Consider the following 16368-nt stretch of genomic DNA (forward strand, 5'->3'; position numbering starts at 1 on the left):
TTAGCGCCATTTACTTTCGTACTTCTTATGTTGCACAGTAAAATATTCGTTGTCGAAGTAATCCAAAACAGGCGTATGTTCGTGGAATGGCCCATAAGCAATTTTTACATTTTCTCATTTTTCGAGTTATTTCCAAGTAAATACGTTCATTTTTCAACAAGAAAAAAAACCCGTTTTAGGCGCGTTTTGGCAAATAACTAAAAAAGTAAGTATTTTATTTAAAAAAACATTCTTAGCAAAAATATAGCCTATATATCTTCAGCAACAATAATCTGCAAGTTAAAAACTTTTAGGATGTACAGGGGTGGCTTCAGTTCTAAATATTTATAACGAAATTTGCCCCCTTATTTTCAAACCCGAAATAAGAGGTTGAAAAATGTTCTACGTTAACTCTCTACGTTTTTTTTTTCAAAAAGTTATAGCCTTCGACAATTGTCCCCTTGGGATAAACAAGTTATAATATCTAAGCAACAAGTTTACCAATCGGACTCTATAATTTTTTTATGTTTTTTAATGAAAGATTTTTATTTTAAAGCCTTAAAAAATAAATAAAAGTTATTTTTACAATAAATAACGCAATTGCAAAAAAACGGCTATTTTGGACCTTTCGCAGGCTGTTTTGCAATAATGTATTAACAAAATTAAACTTGTTATAGCTTAAATTGTAGGTTTTGTTATTTACTACAATGTTCTATTCAAAAGTTTTTCTCTAAAATGAATATCCTAAGTTGCAAAATTAAAAATCTTTAAAAATTGCAAATTTAACAAATGAAAACGTCATAAATAAAAAAGCTCCTGAAAATTTTGGTTACATTTTAGTATAAGTTATTCCTGCCATCGTCCTTTACAACACCTGATAGGTTTCAAAAATTCCTGAATTATATCCTGAAATCGACCTATTTTTCACCCACAGCTTGGACTACAGGGGATGTAAATATTGAAGCGTCTTTACTTGCGGAAGGAATTGATTGTTCCGTTGATACGTCGAGGTCTCTTGCAGGAGACAACTCTGCAACTGCAACACTAGTATCCCCTCGATCGGTTACTGATGAGGAAAGATATTCATCATCTCCAAAAATGTGTTCATTTAGGGGTCAAATTCCCGACACCCTAAATCCAGATAGGATATTTTTTGGCGTTAATGTCAGTGGATATGCTTTTCCTGCCAATTCAGCGACATTATATACAGTAGGAAAAATGAAAGAATACCCATGAACGAACATATAAAACACGCTGTATTTTACTATCACCGTGCCATACAAAAAATTGGCCAGCGCAAGTACATGTAATAATTATTATTACATGTACTTGCGCTGGGAAATTTTCTTTGTGACACGGTGACAGGAAAATACAGCGTGTTTTATATGTTCGTTCATGGGTATTCTTTCATTTTTCCGACTGTATAGTTGTTTGCCCTGGGCGGTTTAAAAGCCATTTATATCACAAGCAGTATTATATTGTTTGTAAGACCCAAAAACTGTGCGGTCCAAAGGTTGGAGTTTGTGACTCGTATGGGGTGGCAATGTTAGTAAAATTATCCCATTATTTTTGCCTAATGTTACTGCTTCAATAGAACAACGGCTTTTGTGGTTATCCAATATTAATGATCTTTTTGTTCTCAGCGCTTGGTCTTTCCTTATCAATAAAATGTTACAACCACAAAACAAAAATTTGACCATCAGTTATATGAGCTGATCCGATTGAATCTGCTGGCGCACCACTTATCATGTACGGTTTGAAGTTGACCCTAGGAAATATAAAATAATGGGCGGTACACTATTTCCCAAAGCAGGCTATCATTGTTACGTTTGAGCCCCTTTCGCCAGATGTAGCAGCGCCTACGTGTTTTTGGCCTTTGGTGCAATTATCTTTGTAGTGATTGGAACGGTGTAATTTCCAGTTTCGTTCATGTTGAAAACGTCTGCTGTAGTAAATTTGTATTTCATTTCTTCAAATTTGTAAAAAGAATCCAACATTATGTCTGTTGAAGCTCGTAGCTCTAGAAAGGCTAGTTGCCTCGGGTTTCCTAAGACTAAGTTCCTGGTGTATTTTCATAAACTCACGGAACCACTGCATTCCAGCTTTTTCATTTGTCCTCCAAGAGTCAGGATTATTTTTGGTATGTGACTGACTCATTCCATTTTTAACTACAGCTACAGCTAGTGTAATTTGCTCTTTATGGGTCCAATTTTTTTCACTTTATTTTTACTTCTAGGCATCTGTAAATTAAAAAAATAATTGTTGTACCTATTTTCTTAAGATTGTATCCGGTTAGTTTTTATATTCTCAACTGCCACACACAGATATGAACAAAAATACAGAGTCTTTCAATTAAACAATACAACTAGCAAATTAAGTTTGAGGTAAATTTAAAAAATTATTGTTGTACCTATTTTCTTAAGATTGTATCCGGTTAGTTCTCAACTGCCACACACAAATATGAACAAAAATACAAAGTCTTTCAATTAATCAATACAACTAGCAAATTAAGTTTGAGGTATCATGTACCTTCGGCCACGGCTTAAGGTACGTGCTCCAACCTGGCTCAAGGTACATGATCATGCATAAAAGAGTAAATAAAATCGCATAACCCCAAAATAATGGATAAAATCAACAAAAAGTGTATCAGATATATTAGGTACAAGTACATGCAATAAATAGCTTCTATACTAATTTTTGTTTATCCTACATAAAACTTACTTACTTCGAACTCTCAAAATTAAAATTTCATGAAAAAACACGTGTAGTAGTTGATCTAACTAATCTAACAATAGTGAACTGAATGGGATTCGTATTTAATGCTCAGACGATGGTTTACATTGATGCCAGCCCAATAACATGAAATAGCAATATATCTATAAAAATCTTCTCAAATCTCACAGATAATGTGTTAGAACTCCTCGTGTCACTAATTAATGATTCCTTTGAAAACGGTAAATTTCCAGAGTGCCTAAAGACAGCCATTATTATTCCTCTTCATAAAGGTGGCGAAAAATCTAATGCCTGCAACTATAGACCTATTGCCCTACTACCGGTACTCTCCAAAATTATTGAGAGGCTCATAAAAACCCGACTTATGTCCTTTCTCTTTGATAACAATATTTTATCACAAAATCAGTTCGGCTTCTTAACTAATAAATGTACAACTGATGCCATGTTTTCTGTACTTCACGAGGTTTACCAAGCACTAAACAATAATCTTTATACTGCCACTGTTTTCTGTGACTATTCCAAAGCTTTTGATTGTGTAAATCACAACATTTTGATTAAAAAACTTAATTACTATGGAATTCGAGGTATTTCTTTGAATTGGTTTAAATCTTACTTAGATAATAGGAAACAATTGGTTAGAGCAAATGATACTGACTCTAGTCTCAAAAACATTATATGTGGAGTACCACAAGGTTCAGTATTGGATCCTCTACTTTTCCTGATCTTTATAAATGACATCACTAATTTAAAAATCGATGGAAAAATTTTTCGTTTTGCTGATGATACCAGTATCACTTGGAGCAACTCAACTATTGCAACTCTTCATGCAACTATAACTTCTGATCTTCTTACGATAAAAACCTGGTCTGACTCTAATTTACTCTCCTTTAACGTGGATAAAACGGTAGCATTATCATATAAAGGTGCTCTTCAACCCCTGCTTGTGAATAGCAGCCAGATCTCTACCGTTGATTCTGTAAAATTTCTTGGTATTCTTTTAGACAGCAACCTCAAATGGTCCCTTCATATCGATTTGTTAAGTAAGAAACTCGCCTCGGCCTGCTATGCCATAAGATCTGTTTCGAAGGAACTCAATTTAGTATCTTCTAAAATAACATATTTTTCTTTATTCGAGTCTCATCTTCGATATGGTCTTCCTTTTTGGGGGTCTAGTACAGCTGCTCAATTTGATGTTATTTTCAAATTACAAAAAAGAGCAATAAGATATCTGTTTGGCCTCAGAAGAACAACCCATTGCAGAAGTTACTTTAAAGATCACGAAATTTTAACCCTTCCATCTTTGTATATTTTAGAAACTGTTTGCTTAATTCGTAAACACATGCATGTCTTTCCAGCAAGGCCTCATCATGACTACTCCACCAGAAATTCAACTTTTGATGTCTATTTACCGATCCCGTCTTCTGAGTTAGTAAAGAAATCTATACTATATTCCGCAAAAAAACTATACAACCATCTCCCTTTACAACTTAAATCTGCAACATCCTTTCTCAAGTTCCGTAAAATGACAAAAGCTCATTTATCTAAAAGACCATATTATTCAGTAGAAGAGTTTCTTAATGACTAACTAAGAAATCACAGTAATGTACAAGTAACTAAAGTGTATTTATCTATATTTGGGTGTCACATACAGCAGCTTAAACTTATTAGTTCCTTTGTTTGTATTTTATTATATTATGTTGTAGGTTCAATTTTGCAATTTATAGTAATTTTGCAATATATTGGTTTTTGTTTTTTACTTCACTTTTTTTTTTAACTTGTTTATATATTTTTTTTTTGACGATTTATCTAATTTTATAAAATTGTATTTGTTATTGTTATTGTTATGTATATCTTTTTCGTGAATCTATGTTAAGCTTTGTCCATAAAATTGTATAATTTTCAGTGACAATAAAGCATATTTCTATACTCTATACTCTATTTAGTGGGGTGGCTCGAGGTACAAGACGGCTCAAGGTACATGACCCTCCCTTACGTCAAATATTAAATTACGTTAATGTTTTTTAATTTCAAAAATAATTTATATACAATTTATAACCTGAATTTACAAATAAATTAAAGAAATAAACAGTTTACTTACACGAGATCCGATATTTGATGTAATAAATTAAATTTTTAAGAAACACACAAAAATGCGACTGCACTCGTTCAGTTCTGGAAGGAAAATGTCAAACGTTTGTAAAACTACTACCATTACTAGTCTACTAGCAACGATTTGAGTTGACGTTTAGCTGTGTCGGCAGAAAAGAAATATTTGAAGAAGGATTGTGACGTCACATTTTTTATTTTGAAGTCGGTTATCTCGAAGATGGTTAGAGATATCGAAATGCCGTTTTCAGATTTGGATTCAGAAGACAAAACTGAGAATCCATCGGTGAATCGGTTCTAAGTATTGCAGCAACGGCGACGCACGAACGAACGAACAAACGGATTTTGCGAATTTATAAACGAAAAGTTTTCGTTGAAAACGGAAACAGGTACACTTATGTATTTATCTTCCAGACATAGATCGATTCCATCAGTTGCGAATTTCTATTACCGGTCACAGGCGTCCATTTTGGGTAGGGCAACGGTTATTTTAACGCATAACTTTTTGTTCTTTAACTTATTTAAAAAATTATATTAAAATAACTCAACCATGCACTTCCCTGAACGTTACCATACAGTGAGCCAATATTTGTGAGAAGGGTGACTTTAGCGTTATAAATAAATAAAACATATAGATTCTATAGATTTAATTTTAGAAAAATCTTTATATAATGTTTCTTTTTGTAAAATTTTCTGAATTTTTCAATGGTCATGTCAGTTTTTTTTAAGATTTATGTTTTCGTAGGTATTTAAAAAACAACTAATTATGCAGTTCATTTGTTTAATAAAAAATGAAGCCCCACTTCTGGATTAGAACTTTTTGATATGTTGTTTCTTATACATTCCTGCATGAAATTATAAGAAGTTCTAATTTGCTTGATTTTTTTCGTAAGTGTAAACTCCATCGACTCCACTATACAGGATGTTCCGAAAAGATTGGTCATAAATCATAAGTACAACACATTTTGTTTTACAAAATAGTTCGATTGAACCTAACTTACCTTAGTATAAATGTGCTCATAAAAATAGTTACAGCCCTTTGAAGTTACAAAATGAAAATCGATTTTTTTCAATATATCGAAAACTATTAGAGATTTTTTATTGAAAATGGACATGTATCATTCTTATGGCAGGAGCATCTTAAAACAAAATTATAGTGAAATTTGTCCACCTCATAAAACTTTTATGGGGGTTTTGTTCCCTTAAACTCCTCCAAACTTTTGTGTACCTTCCAATTAATTTATTATTGTGGTACCATTAGTTAAACACAACGTTTTAAAACTTTTCTGCTTCTCAGTATTTTTTCGATAAGCCAGCTTTTATCGAGATGCATAATATATTTACATCAAAATTGTATGGGGGTTTTGTTCCTTTAAACCCCACAAATGCTTGTGTACATTCCAATTAAACTATTATTGTGGTACCATTAGTTAAACACAGTCTTTTTAAAACTCTTTTGCCTCTTATAGTCTTTTTTAGATAAGTCACCTTTTATCGAGATGTGGCTTCTTTTTCAAAATATACCTAAAAATGTAAATTATAAATAAATTTTCAGATTATTAACAGGTCTCTATAATATATCAAAATATCTCGATAAACACGGGCTTATCGAAAAAGTACTAAGAGGCAAAAAAGTTTTAAAAGCATTGTGTTTAACTAATGGTGCCACAATAATAATTTAATTGCAACGTACCCAAAAGTTTGGGGGGGGGGGTTTAAGGGAACAAAACCCACAATGTTTGTGGGATGCACAAATTTCACTTTATTTTTTTTAAGATGATGCTGCCATAAGAATACCACCTGTCCATTTTCAATAAAAAATCTCTAAGAGTTTTCGATATATGAGAAAAAAATCGATTTTCATTTTGCAACTTCAAAGGGCTATACCTTTTTTGTGTGCACTATTGTATATAGGTAAGTAAGGTTCAATTAACCTATTTTTGACCCCAGAATCTGTGGTATAATTTATTACCAATCTTTTTGGGACACCCTGTATATGCATTAAAGCATTACTGATAAATCGATTTATTTACCTTTTACTGGCAGTACTTTATTTCCTGACATAACAACAGTTTCTTGATCTGAAGGGCTTAATATAGCTGACATGACTGGTAGTTCTTGTACAGGTGATAACGATGAATAATCCACATTTTCCAGGGTTACATAAGGACCAAAATATTTGTAGAGCTGTTGATGCCAATGTGCCTGGCATTCTTCTTTCCGAACTTCAATTTTCTCTAAAATGCAAAAAAATTAATTTAGAATTATATAGTTGTTCCATTTTATCTTTTCCCTTGCGTCACGATTCATTTTCAAATAAGTTAAATCAAAACGGGCGCCGCCCGATTCATCAACGACTCTACTTTATCGGTAAGAGTCAGCGAAAAGTGTATGGTAAATTGAAGGTGGAATTACAAAAAAAAATTATGTATGTCCTTGTACTCAATTTATAATGCTCAGAAAATTACGGGATCTGGATTTTAATGCATATTTTTTTTATAATTCTCGTATCAAAGTTGCGCGTGAAGTTGAGGCGTGTTGATGACAGTTGAGAAATTAGGGTCCACAAACCATACATACTCATAGACGTTTCACGACCATGTTAATCTTTCGGATCGAATTAACGCCATCTCTTGATTGGAATGGGAACTAAATTGACAAATTTTAGTTACGAGAGAATTTCAAATTATAAATTTTGCGGGATTTTTGATGAAATTTCGCAGGAAATTAAAACAGAAAGACAATTCAATGTTTTATTCAATATTTTACTGAAAACTTCAAATATTCCAATTTGTTTTCAAAATGCTAAACACTACTGCCATGTGTCACGTGAAAGCACTGATGTGTACATTATATTGAGTTGAATGAAAATTTTTGAAAGAATCTTGTAGGATGATTGTTTAGATAAATATTACCTTAAATTCTTTTACAAACTTCCAAAAATGTATAGGCCCGAAATGTTGATGACACACTTGTCTATTGGAATAAACTATTTCAGGATCTACTACATTGTTTTTTTAAATGTGGAGAAACACAACACAACACATAAAAACGGAGAGGAGGTTAATACAATTGATTAAAATTGTGATTAAATCTAATTAAAAACGTAACACCACTATAATGAAATAATTAAGCCACAAACTGTAAAATAAAAAGTAAATAACAAATTAATTTTCACAAGACGAAAAAGTAAGAGAGCAGTTCCCGATGGAGCGGTAACAGTTGTGTTTCGTGTATTGTGAACTCTCCTCCCTAAATTCGTGACAGCCTATATATGTGAGGTTATATACTTGCCTTTGCACAATAAATTGTTTTTTACTTCATAATCATGGTCAAAGACCATGGACTGTTTACTGTCTGCTGTATTTTCCAATTGATAATTAGTACCTACTTCACGCCATCTTTCAACAACACTGTTGACAAATTCACAAAAGTAGGTATACGTTGGACGGAGGTAGCGGAATTAAAATCATGGTGACCGTTCCGTAACACGTTCCGCAAGTAGCGCCACAGTCAGAGAACGAATTCCCAACAGTTGCGGAACCGCTCCGCCATTTTTTCGTCTCCTGAATTGATACATAGGTACCTACAGTCAACGTAATAATTAGGAAATGGTTATTATCCCGGTTGAGGTATTTTATAAGGTTATTTTATTGAATTTTCTCTAATCTTTTTCAAAATTGAGCAGATTGGTGAACAACATTAAATGGCTTGAACATCATACCTACCGATTATTACTATACTCTGTTTTTAAACTAGGAGTAGTAATTCAAATTTACCGCGCCGTAATGTTTATTTGTAATTGGTCCAACTTCAGGCAAGTTTATTCCACTGTTATGAAATTTTGACACTATTGACATTTATGAAATTTTGACACTTTGACATTTTATAGGTTAATTAAGTTATATTGGCGATTTATTGCTTAGACAAGGAAAAAAGAGAGGACGGGTAACACTCATTTAAAACACACGTTCCAAAAGTGAAGCCAGTTTTTGGTTTGTTTGTCACCAGAAACATGGCGGTCACGTCAAAAATAACAATGGGTTGCCAGTGGTGGGTGTTCGTTGAAGGTTAAAATTTCATAAAAAATAAAGTAAATCATCATCTAAAATTCGTAATAAAAACATATGTATGTATTGAAACATATGTACGTAATATGAGCAACTTAGTAAAACATTTACCGTACACAAATTCTTCATTTTAAATACATTTCATGTTTTTATTTTAAATACTCAATGCATAACAATACCCCAAAGATACGTCGATGATCAAAATCTCTGGTGTCAGTTTGGCTTCACTTTTGGTCAAGGATTACTCGTCCTCTCTCTTTCCTTGTCTAAGATTTATTGTGTTTTCTGCGTTATTCCTTTAATTTTTAGATTTTAGTCTGCTTTTATATAAAAACAGTTATTTTTAGAACACTTTAGCGACGTATTGGTATAATATAATATTCTTTATGGATTACCGTCGAAGGCCAACATAATCAACCAAAAAAGAAGATGTATTTGTGTTAATCTGTTTTTTGAGTTTTCTTCTTCTGGTTTAAAAACGGGGTATAGTATTTACGAAGATAAATATAGAACGGTAATAAATATCTTAAAGAAGTCACAACAACAAAGCTAAAGTCAAAGAAGTCACAGCAACCTAAGTTTGAGAACTACAAAACTATCGAGTGAATTACATAAAAAAACAATTAATATTTTTAATATATCACACCTTTGGGAAAACAGTGATACAATTGCAAATTATTCACCAATTGAGTTATCAACACTACGATATTACTGATACTCAATATAGTCCAGGGTAATAAGGATTTTCTCGGGACACTCAAAAAGATCCAGGTAGCTGACTACTTTTTGAGTTATGGTAGACCTATACGAAGAAAACCTACCTGTTTTCTGCCTAGAGTTCGCGTCCGTTTTTTAATTATTAACAATTTAGTGCAAAAATCGCGATTTTTTCGATTTTTTGCACCCCATTTAAAAGCTAAATAGTTGACAAAATTGCAAAATTCAATTTTTTTAGAATATTGAAAAACCTTTAAAAGTCCGATGTTTTAAAGTTAAAAAGTTAATTTGTTGCTACGAATACTGAAAAATAAGTGAAAATCGTTATTTGTTAATAACTTTTACTAAAACTATCTTAGAACTTTAGTGTTTCACCCAAAGTTGGGTATTGGGGTACTTAACAAACCTTTAAAATTTGAGACCGATCCATTAATTAGTTTAAGAGTTATTTTATTTGTTTATCCCAGAGACCTTTATTTGGCAATAACATAAGATAGTGGAGTCACTGAAGGTGGATATGAGCTATTACCTCCGATTTCGTTCAACCTCCATCGATTTGCATGAAAATTGGTGAGTGGTTAGAGGATATCTCAAGAAATAAAGGTGACATGGTGCCAACTTGCGCTTTTACCCTGGGGGTGGATGCCACCCCTTCTCGGGGTGAAAATTATTTTATGAAAAATAACCCCATAGTTAGATAGGGGGACAAATTCTAAGCAAAATTTGTTATATAAAGTTATTAAAATAAATCAAAACTTTTTGAGTTATTAAAGATCAAAAATTTTAATTTTTCATAAGAAAAATGCATGTTTTTAACCGATTTTTCATAGGTAACTCAAAAACTATGTTTTTACAAAAAAGTTATTATTACCAAAATTAAAGCTAATAAAATATTAAATAAATTCCGTACTAAAAAAACCTTTTAGTATTAACTAAAAGTGAGTTATAGGTAATTGAATGCATATTTTTTTCGGCAAGTACCCAAATCTAAGTATTCAAGCTTAAATTACGGGAAAATGATCCATTTTTTAAAATAAACTTATTAAATATTTGTGAAAGTACTTAGAAATATCTATCAAATGAGATACCGAACAAGTTAATAGCATTAAAATTTATGCTCCTAAAATTTTTCAAACTTAATCTTTTAAAATTTTTTCCAAAAAATGTTATCGTTTTTTTTTAATAACTCCGTTAATTTTTAAGATATCAAGTTCACCTAAAAACGGTTGGAAAGGTAGCTCCAAAGACTATTAAAACGCGTTAAATATAATCTTTCAAACCCCTTACTTTTTTAAAACTCAAAGATTAAATGGCCATGATTACATGGTTCTCGTAGCAAAATTTAAGCTTTAAACGTTTCTATCTCGGTTATTTTTCACCCTATAGAAATTGTAAAAGGGTATGATATTTGATATAGAAAAAACTAAAATTTTGTTATTAACCATTTTTTACGTATATTGCGTATTTTTATAGTTATTATCAAAAGAAAATGGAAATGACGATAATTTCAAAAGTTCTGATTTTTTTAAATCATATCTGTTTTTAAAAATATGCATTCTAAACCGACGAAAATTGTTAAAATCATTACTTATACTAATACAAAAAATTTTTTTTAAGGATTACTATAAATTTTAATTTTTGTGGAAATGGCGATGTTTTATTTTTCACTTTTTCGTAACAAATTTGAAAGGGTTTTCTTAGTTTCATCATAACTTGCTTAATTTTAATGCTATTAACTTCTTCTGGAGCTCATTTGTTATGTATTCTGAAGTACTTTAATAAGTGTTTAACAAGTATATTTTATAAAATGCATCGTTTTCCCGTTACTTAAGCTTGAATACTTAGATTTGAGTACTCATCGAAAAAAATATACATTCAATTACCTATAACTCACTTTGAATTAACATTAGTTTAGTACTTTGAGTAAATAGTGTATTCGATTTTTTATTGTCTTCAGTTTTGGTAAGAATATCTTTTTTGTAAAAGCTAATATTTTTTGAGTTATACGTGAAAAACAGCTTTAAAACATGCATTTTTTACGAAAAAATAAAATATTTGATCTTTAATAACTCAAAAAGTATTGGTTTACGTTAATAACTTAATATTTAAATTGTAATTTTGCTTAGAATTTGTCCCTCTATCAATTTATGGTATTATTTAAAAAAATAATTTTCACCCAAGAAAAGGGGTGGCATACACCCCCAGGGTAAGAACGCAAGTTGGCATCACGTCACATTTGTTCCTTGAGGTATCCTCTAACTGCTCACCAATTTTCATGAAAATCGAAGGAGGTTCAACGAAATCGGAGGTGAAAACCTTCAGTGACTGCACTAAGACAGAAAATAATAAAGATAAGGCAATTCTGAGTATGCCAAATGAAAGTAGAAGAGTGATAGTATCAAAATGTATTAAAAAAAGATAAAAAAATTAATCAATAAAATCAAAAATCCTAAAGCCAAATTTTTGAAATTTTGTAGTTTATAAACATTTTAAATAACTTTACAAATATTGTCCATAGGAACAATCTTTTTATATATTCGAAAAGCTAGTATTTTAACACGAATTTTCAAATAAAAACATTTAGTCTGGGTTCATTAGGGACAAAGTTAGCCATGTGTTTTTTTATAATTCACAGCTAATTTGTTTATAATAATTAAGTAATTTAATTGATGCCATTTTAAATAATGGGATTTGTATTTTTTGTTAAAAAATTTGCAATAACATTGTGTCTTCACAGCACCCTCTACGATTTTTCAAAATTGTAGTTCAAACGGTTACTAGGGGGAACCTACGAATCCACCGAGTTAAAATACCGAAAAAGCAATTTCAAACTAATGCAATTTTCTGTATCTCCGGATCAACTCAATGGATTTTCATCTTTCTTTTTTTAATGTGCATGTAATTTCTACGTACATTACAAATATGCAATTTGTTTATAAATTTATTAATTAATAATCAGTCTAATTTGTTTAAACAATACTTGAAAAAATATTTTTACAAAAATCTATTTTTTTAATCATAGTATCATTAATGATCATACAAAAAGTTAAAGTTCACTTTAATTAGTAAAATATTTTTATTAGATAATTATTTATTGAAGATAATTTATTTATTAAAGTATACCTTAACTTTTTGTATGATTAGTTATGATAGTCTGATTAAGAACATGGATTTTTGGGAAAAAATTATTTTTTCAAAAATTGTTTAAACAAATTAAACTTTTTATTAATTAATAAATGTCAAATTGCAAATGGACGAATTACATATTTGTAATGTACACAAAAATTACATACAAATTAAAAAAAGAAAGATCAAAATATATTCAGCAGATCCCGAGATATAGAAAATAATAGTAGTTTTAAGTTGCCTTTTTTAGTTTTTAAACTCGTGCATTTGTCGGCTCCCAGCTCCCTCTTCACTTACCACGACTAGTCACCAACTGAACAACATTTTTAAAAATTCGTGTAAAATACCATCTTTTCGAATATGTAAAATGATTTTTCTACGGACAATATTTTTAAAAGTTGTTGTAAATGTTTATAAACTACAAAATTTAAAAAATTTGACATTAGTATTTTTGACTATATGAGATAATTTTTTATCTTTTTTTGGTACATTTTGATAGTATCACTTTCATTTGACATACGCAGAATTGCCTTACCTTTATGTTACTGCAAAATAAAGGCCCCTAGGATAAACAAATAGAATAACTTTTAAACTAATTAATGGATTCGTTTCCAATTTTGAGGGTTTGTTAAGTACCCCAATACAAAACTTTGGGTGAAACATTAAAATTCTAAAGTAGTTTTAGTAAAACTTATTAACAAATAACGATTTTCGCTTATTTTGCAGTTTGCGTAGCAACAAATTAACTTTTTAACTTTCAAAAATCAGCATTTTGAAGGTTTTTCAATGATCTAAAAAATTAAATTTTGTAGTTTTATGTCAACTGTTTAGCTTTTGAATCGGATGCAAAAAATCGAAAAAATCGCGATTTTTGCACTAAATTGTTAATAATTAAAAAACGGACGCGAACTCTAGGCAGGAAACAGGTAGGTTTTCTTCCTATAGGTCTATAATAACTAAAAAAGTAGTCAGCTACCTAGATCTTTGAGTGTCCCGAACATGGTCCTTTTCTAGCTTATTACCCTGGACTAATACTCGTCTTTGTCTGGGGACCCAAAAGTCATGCAGTACCTATGGCAACTTCCTTTAGTCGAGGAAATGAAGCTGAAAAAATGGCAAAACCTCGCAATTCTTTCGTCCAGCATTGATTTGTACAAAAATTTGGGATTAGGCTCATTACACCCTCTAGTTCATTATCTATATTGAACCGTTCTACGCGTTTAGTTTTTTAAGAGTGAAAACTACCCCTAATTGTAAAAAATTATAAAATAACATTTAAAACTTTAATATTGTCCAAGTTTGGTTCTTATTAGTTACATAATGATTGTTTAATGCTTTAAGATATACTATCATAATATTTCAACCCTTAAAACCACCCTTGTTGGAGCTATATATAAAAAATTTACTTATCCTAAAAGAATAATTTCGGCTTGCATCGATTTACAAAAAATTTGGGATTAGCATTATCTCACCCTCTATTTCATATTCTATATTATGCTTAAGGGCGATGATTATTTTTAGGGGTGTAAACTACCCCTTATTGTCAAAAATTATATAAAAACATTGTAAACTTTAATATCGGTAAAATTTGGTTTTGATTGGTTAAATAATGATTGTTTTATACTTTAGGATATAATGTCATAATATTTCAACCCTTAAAAATCACCCTTAGTAACATTAAAGTTTTTATAAGTAGGTATTTTAATAGATCTATACAGAAAAAAAGTAGAATTAAAGAATTACCAAAACATTTATTTACACAAAAATACGAATTTACAAATATGTACAAATACAAATACAAATAGTTTTTTAGTCATCTTCCAGTACACGAACCGGTTTTGTGGTATTATACATACATTGAAAATTATGCATAAGCGGACTATCCGAATTTTTCGAAAAAAAATTCGTTTCATAAATTTTTAAATAATCATAAACACTCCTTCATTTTTGGAGATTAAAAGTTTTTTCAAAAATGACTGTAGGATTTTTGAAGAGTTATAAGACTGTGTAAACTAAATTCCGTAATATCCCTTAATTTTTAATTAGGGTGGGTTTAAAGGGCTCGAATAAGGGGGTGTTTGCTCGTAAATAGAGGTTTTAAACAGCTATATCTTGCTAACTGTTCACTGTAATGAAAACCTATGCACAAGGAAATTTTAGTTATTAAAAAAGCTACAATTTAGTAGTCTATCATTTTTTTCGTATCTCCAGTAAAAAATGGGAAATTCCAAAAAACTTATTTTTCTTTAAACTCCAATTTTGCTAAAATTTGGTCTTTTAAATACGTCAAACTTCCTTGGTGTATTGATAATACAAATTTAAAAAGAATTACAGAAAGATGAAGACCAATGTACAATTAGGAGAGTAGTTAGGGGGTTGTTTTCACTGATTTTTTCATAGAGAAAAGCAGGTACCGACCTTTTTTTTATCATAAGTCGCTTAATTTTCAGGCTAGAAACTTCTCATTATTGTTTTTTTAAAGGCCTAATTATATACTTGAAAAAAGATTAGTTTTATAGTTTTCCTCGAAAAATGCAAAGTTTTTCCGTTATTTTACTTTGAATATTTCAAATTATGCATTTGACTAAAAAAGCTAACTTTTAACATGCCGTATCTCGGTTTGTATTGGTCTTAAAGATATTACAGAAAAAGAATTTGGTTTGTGTTACTAAAAGGTACAATTTTTTTGATTAAATGCATATTTTTTATGGTATTCTCAAAAAACCCTCCAAAAAAGTCGATTTTTTCATCGAAAAACTGTTACTTTCAAGCGCGAATAACTCGAAAAATATTAGTTTTACGAAGAAAATGTAAAAAACATTTTTTTCTTAGAATCACTTTCTACATCGATTTACATTGCTAAAATGTAATAAAAAATTCCCGCCCCCGAGATGGGGTGACAACCACCCCAAGGTTTTAGCGTACAGCAGCATGATATATAAAATGATCCTTGGACTATTTCCTACCTTCCGTGAAAATTTCAAGTATATCCAATATCCATGCTGGACGAAAAAATTGCCAAAATGCTTCATTTCCTCGACTACTTTATTTGACTGAAATATTATATTTATTTTTTAATAAATATAAAACCAAATAAACTTTATTGATAAATAATAGTCCTGGATCCCGTGTAAGAAAGAAAAGTTGATTAATAGCAAGCTGAAAGTTTGTTAATAGCTTAACGGTGTCTAGTCGGACAAACCTTGATGCACGGGAACACTGGAACAGGGGAAGTTTTAATTGTGGAGCATGATAAACGTGTCGTCCTGACAAGTTTATGATTGTGAAAAATAGCAAGTTGTTTTTAAGTTTATTCAATAGCCAACGTTAAATATATGAAAAATTGTTTGTCCTACAAAAATGCTGGGCATTTTAACTAGTACGACACGTAGAACATGTCACATCACAGGAATTATGTTGGTGATAAATAGCAGTCTAATTTTTGCGTGAGAGTTTAAAAAAAGGTTAAAAAATCAATTGGAAGTTCTGTCCGACAAAATTAATGGCAAGTTTTCGTTATCCGACGTTTTAAACATGGTAAGATAAAGATAAGATAGATATATATATATATATATATATATATATATATATATATATATAAATCAAATGAAATAGAGAATGTGGAGAAATCCCCTTA

At 30.6% G+C, this 16368-nt stretch overlaps 1 protein-coding gene across 5 annotated transcripts in view; it reads right to left on the reverse strand.

The window, feature by feature from the left end:
- Nucleotides 1-16368, reverse strand: part of LOC114332354 (sulfite oxidase-like) — a 161595-nt gene that overhangs the window by 8321 nt on the left and 136906 nt on the right. For 4 of the 5 annotated variants that reach the window (XM_050650231.1, XM_050650233.1, XM_050650232.1 and 1 more), the window contains one exon: nucleotides 6852-7055. In XM_050650231.1, the coding sequence (XP_050506188.1) occupies nucleotides 6852-7055 (204 nt within the window). Of the gene's footprint in view, nucleotides 1-6851; nucleotides 7056-8112; nucleotides 8405-16368 lie in introns of those variants that run through there. The other variant, XR_007697944.1, reaches the window with a different exon arrangement.

The sequence above is a fragment of the Diabrotica virgifera genome, chromosome 5 (assembly GCF_917563875.1).
Source record: "Diabrotica virgifera virgifera chromosome 5, PGI_DIABVI_V3a".
Lineage (NCBI taxonomy): Eukaryota > Metazoa > Arthropoda > Insecta > Coleoptera > Chrysomelidae > Diabrotica > Diabrotica virgifera.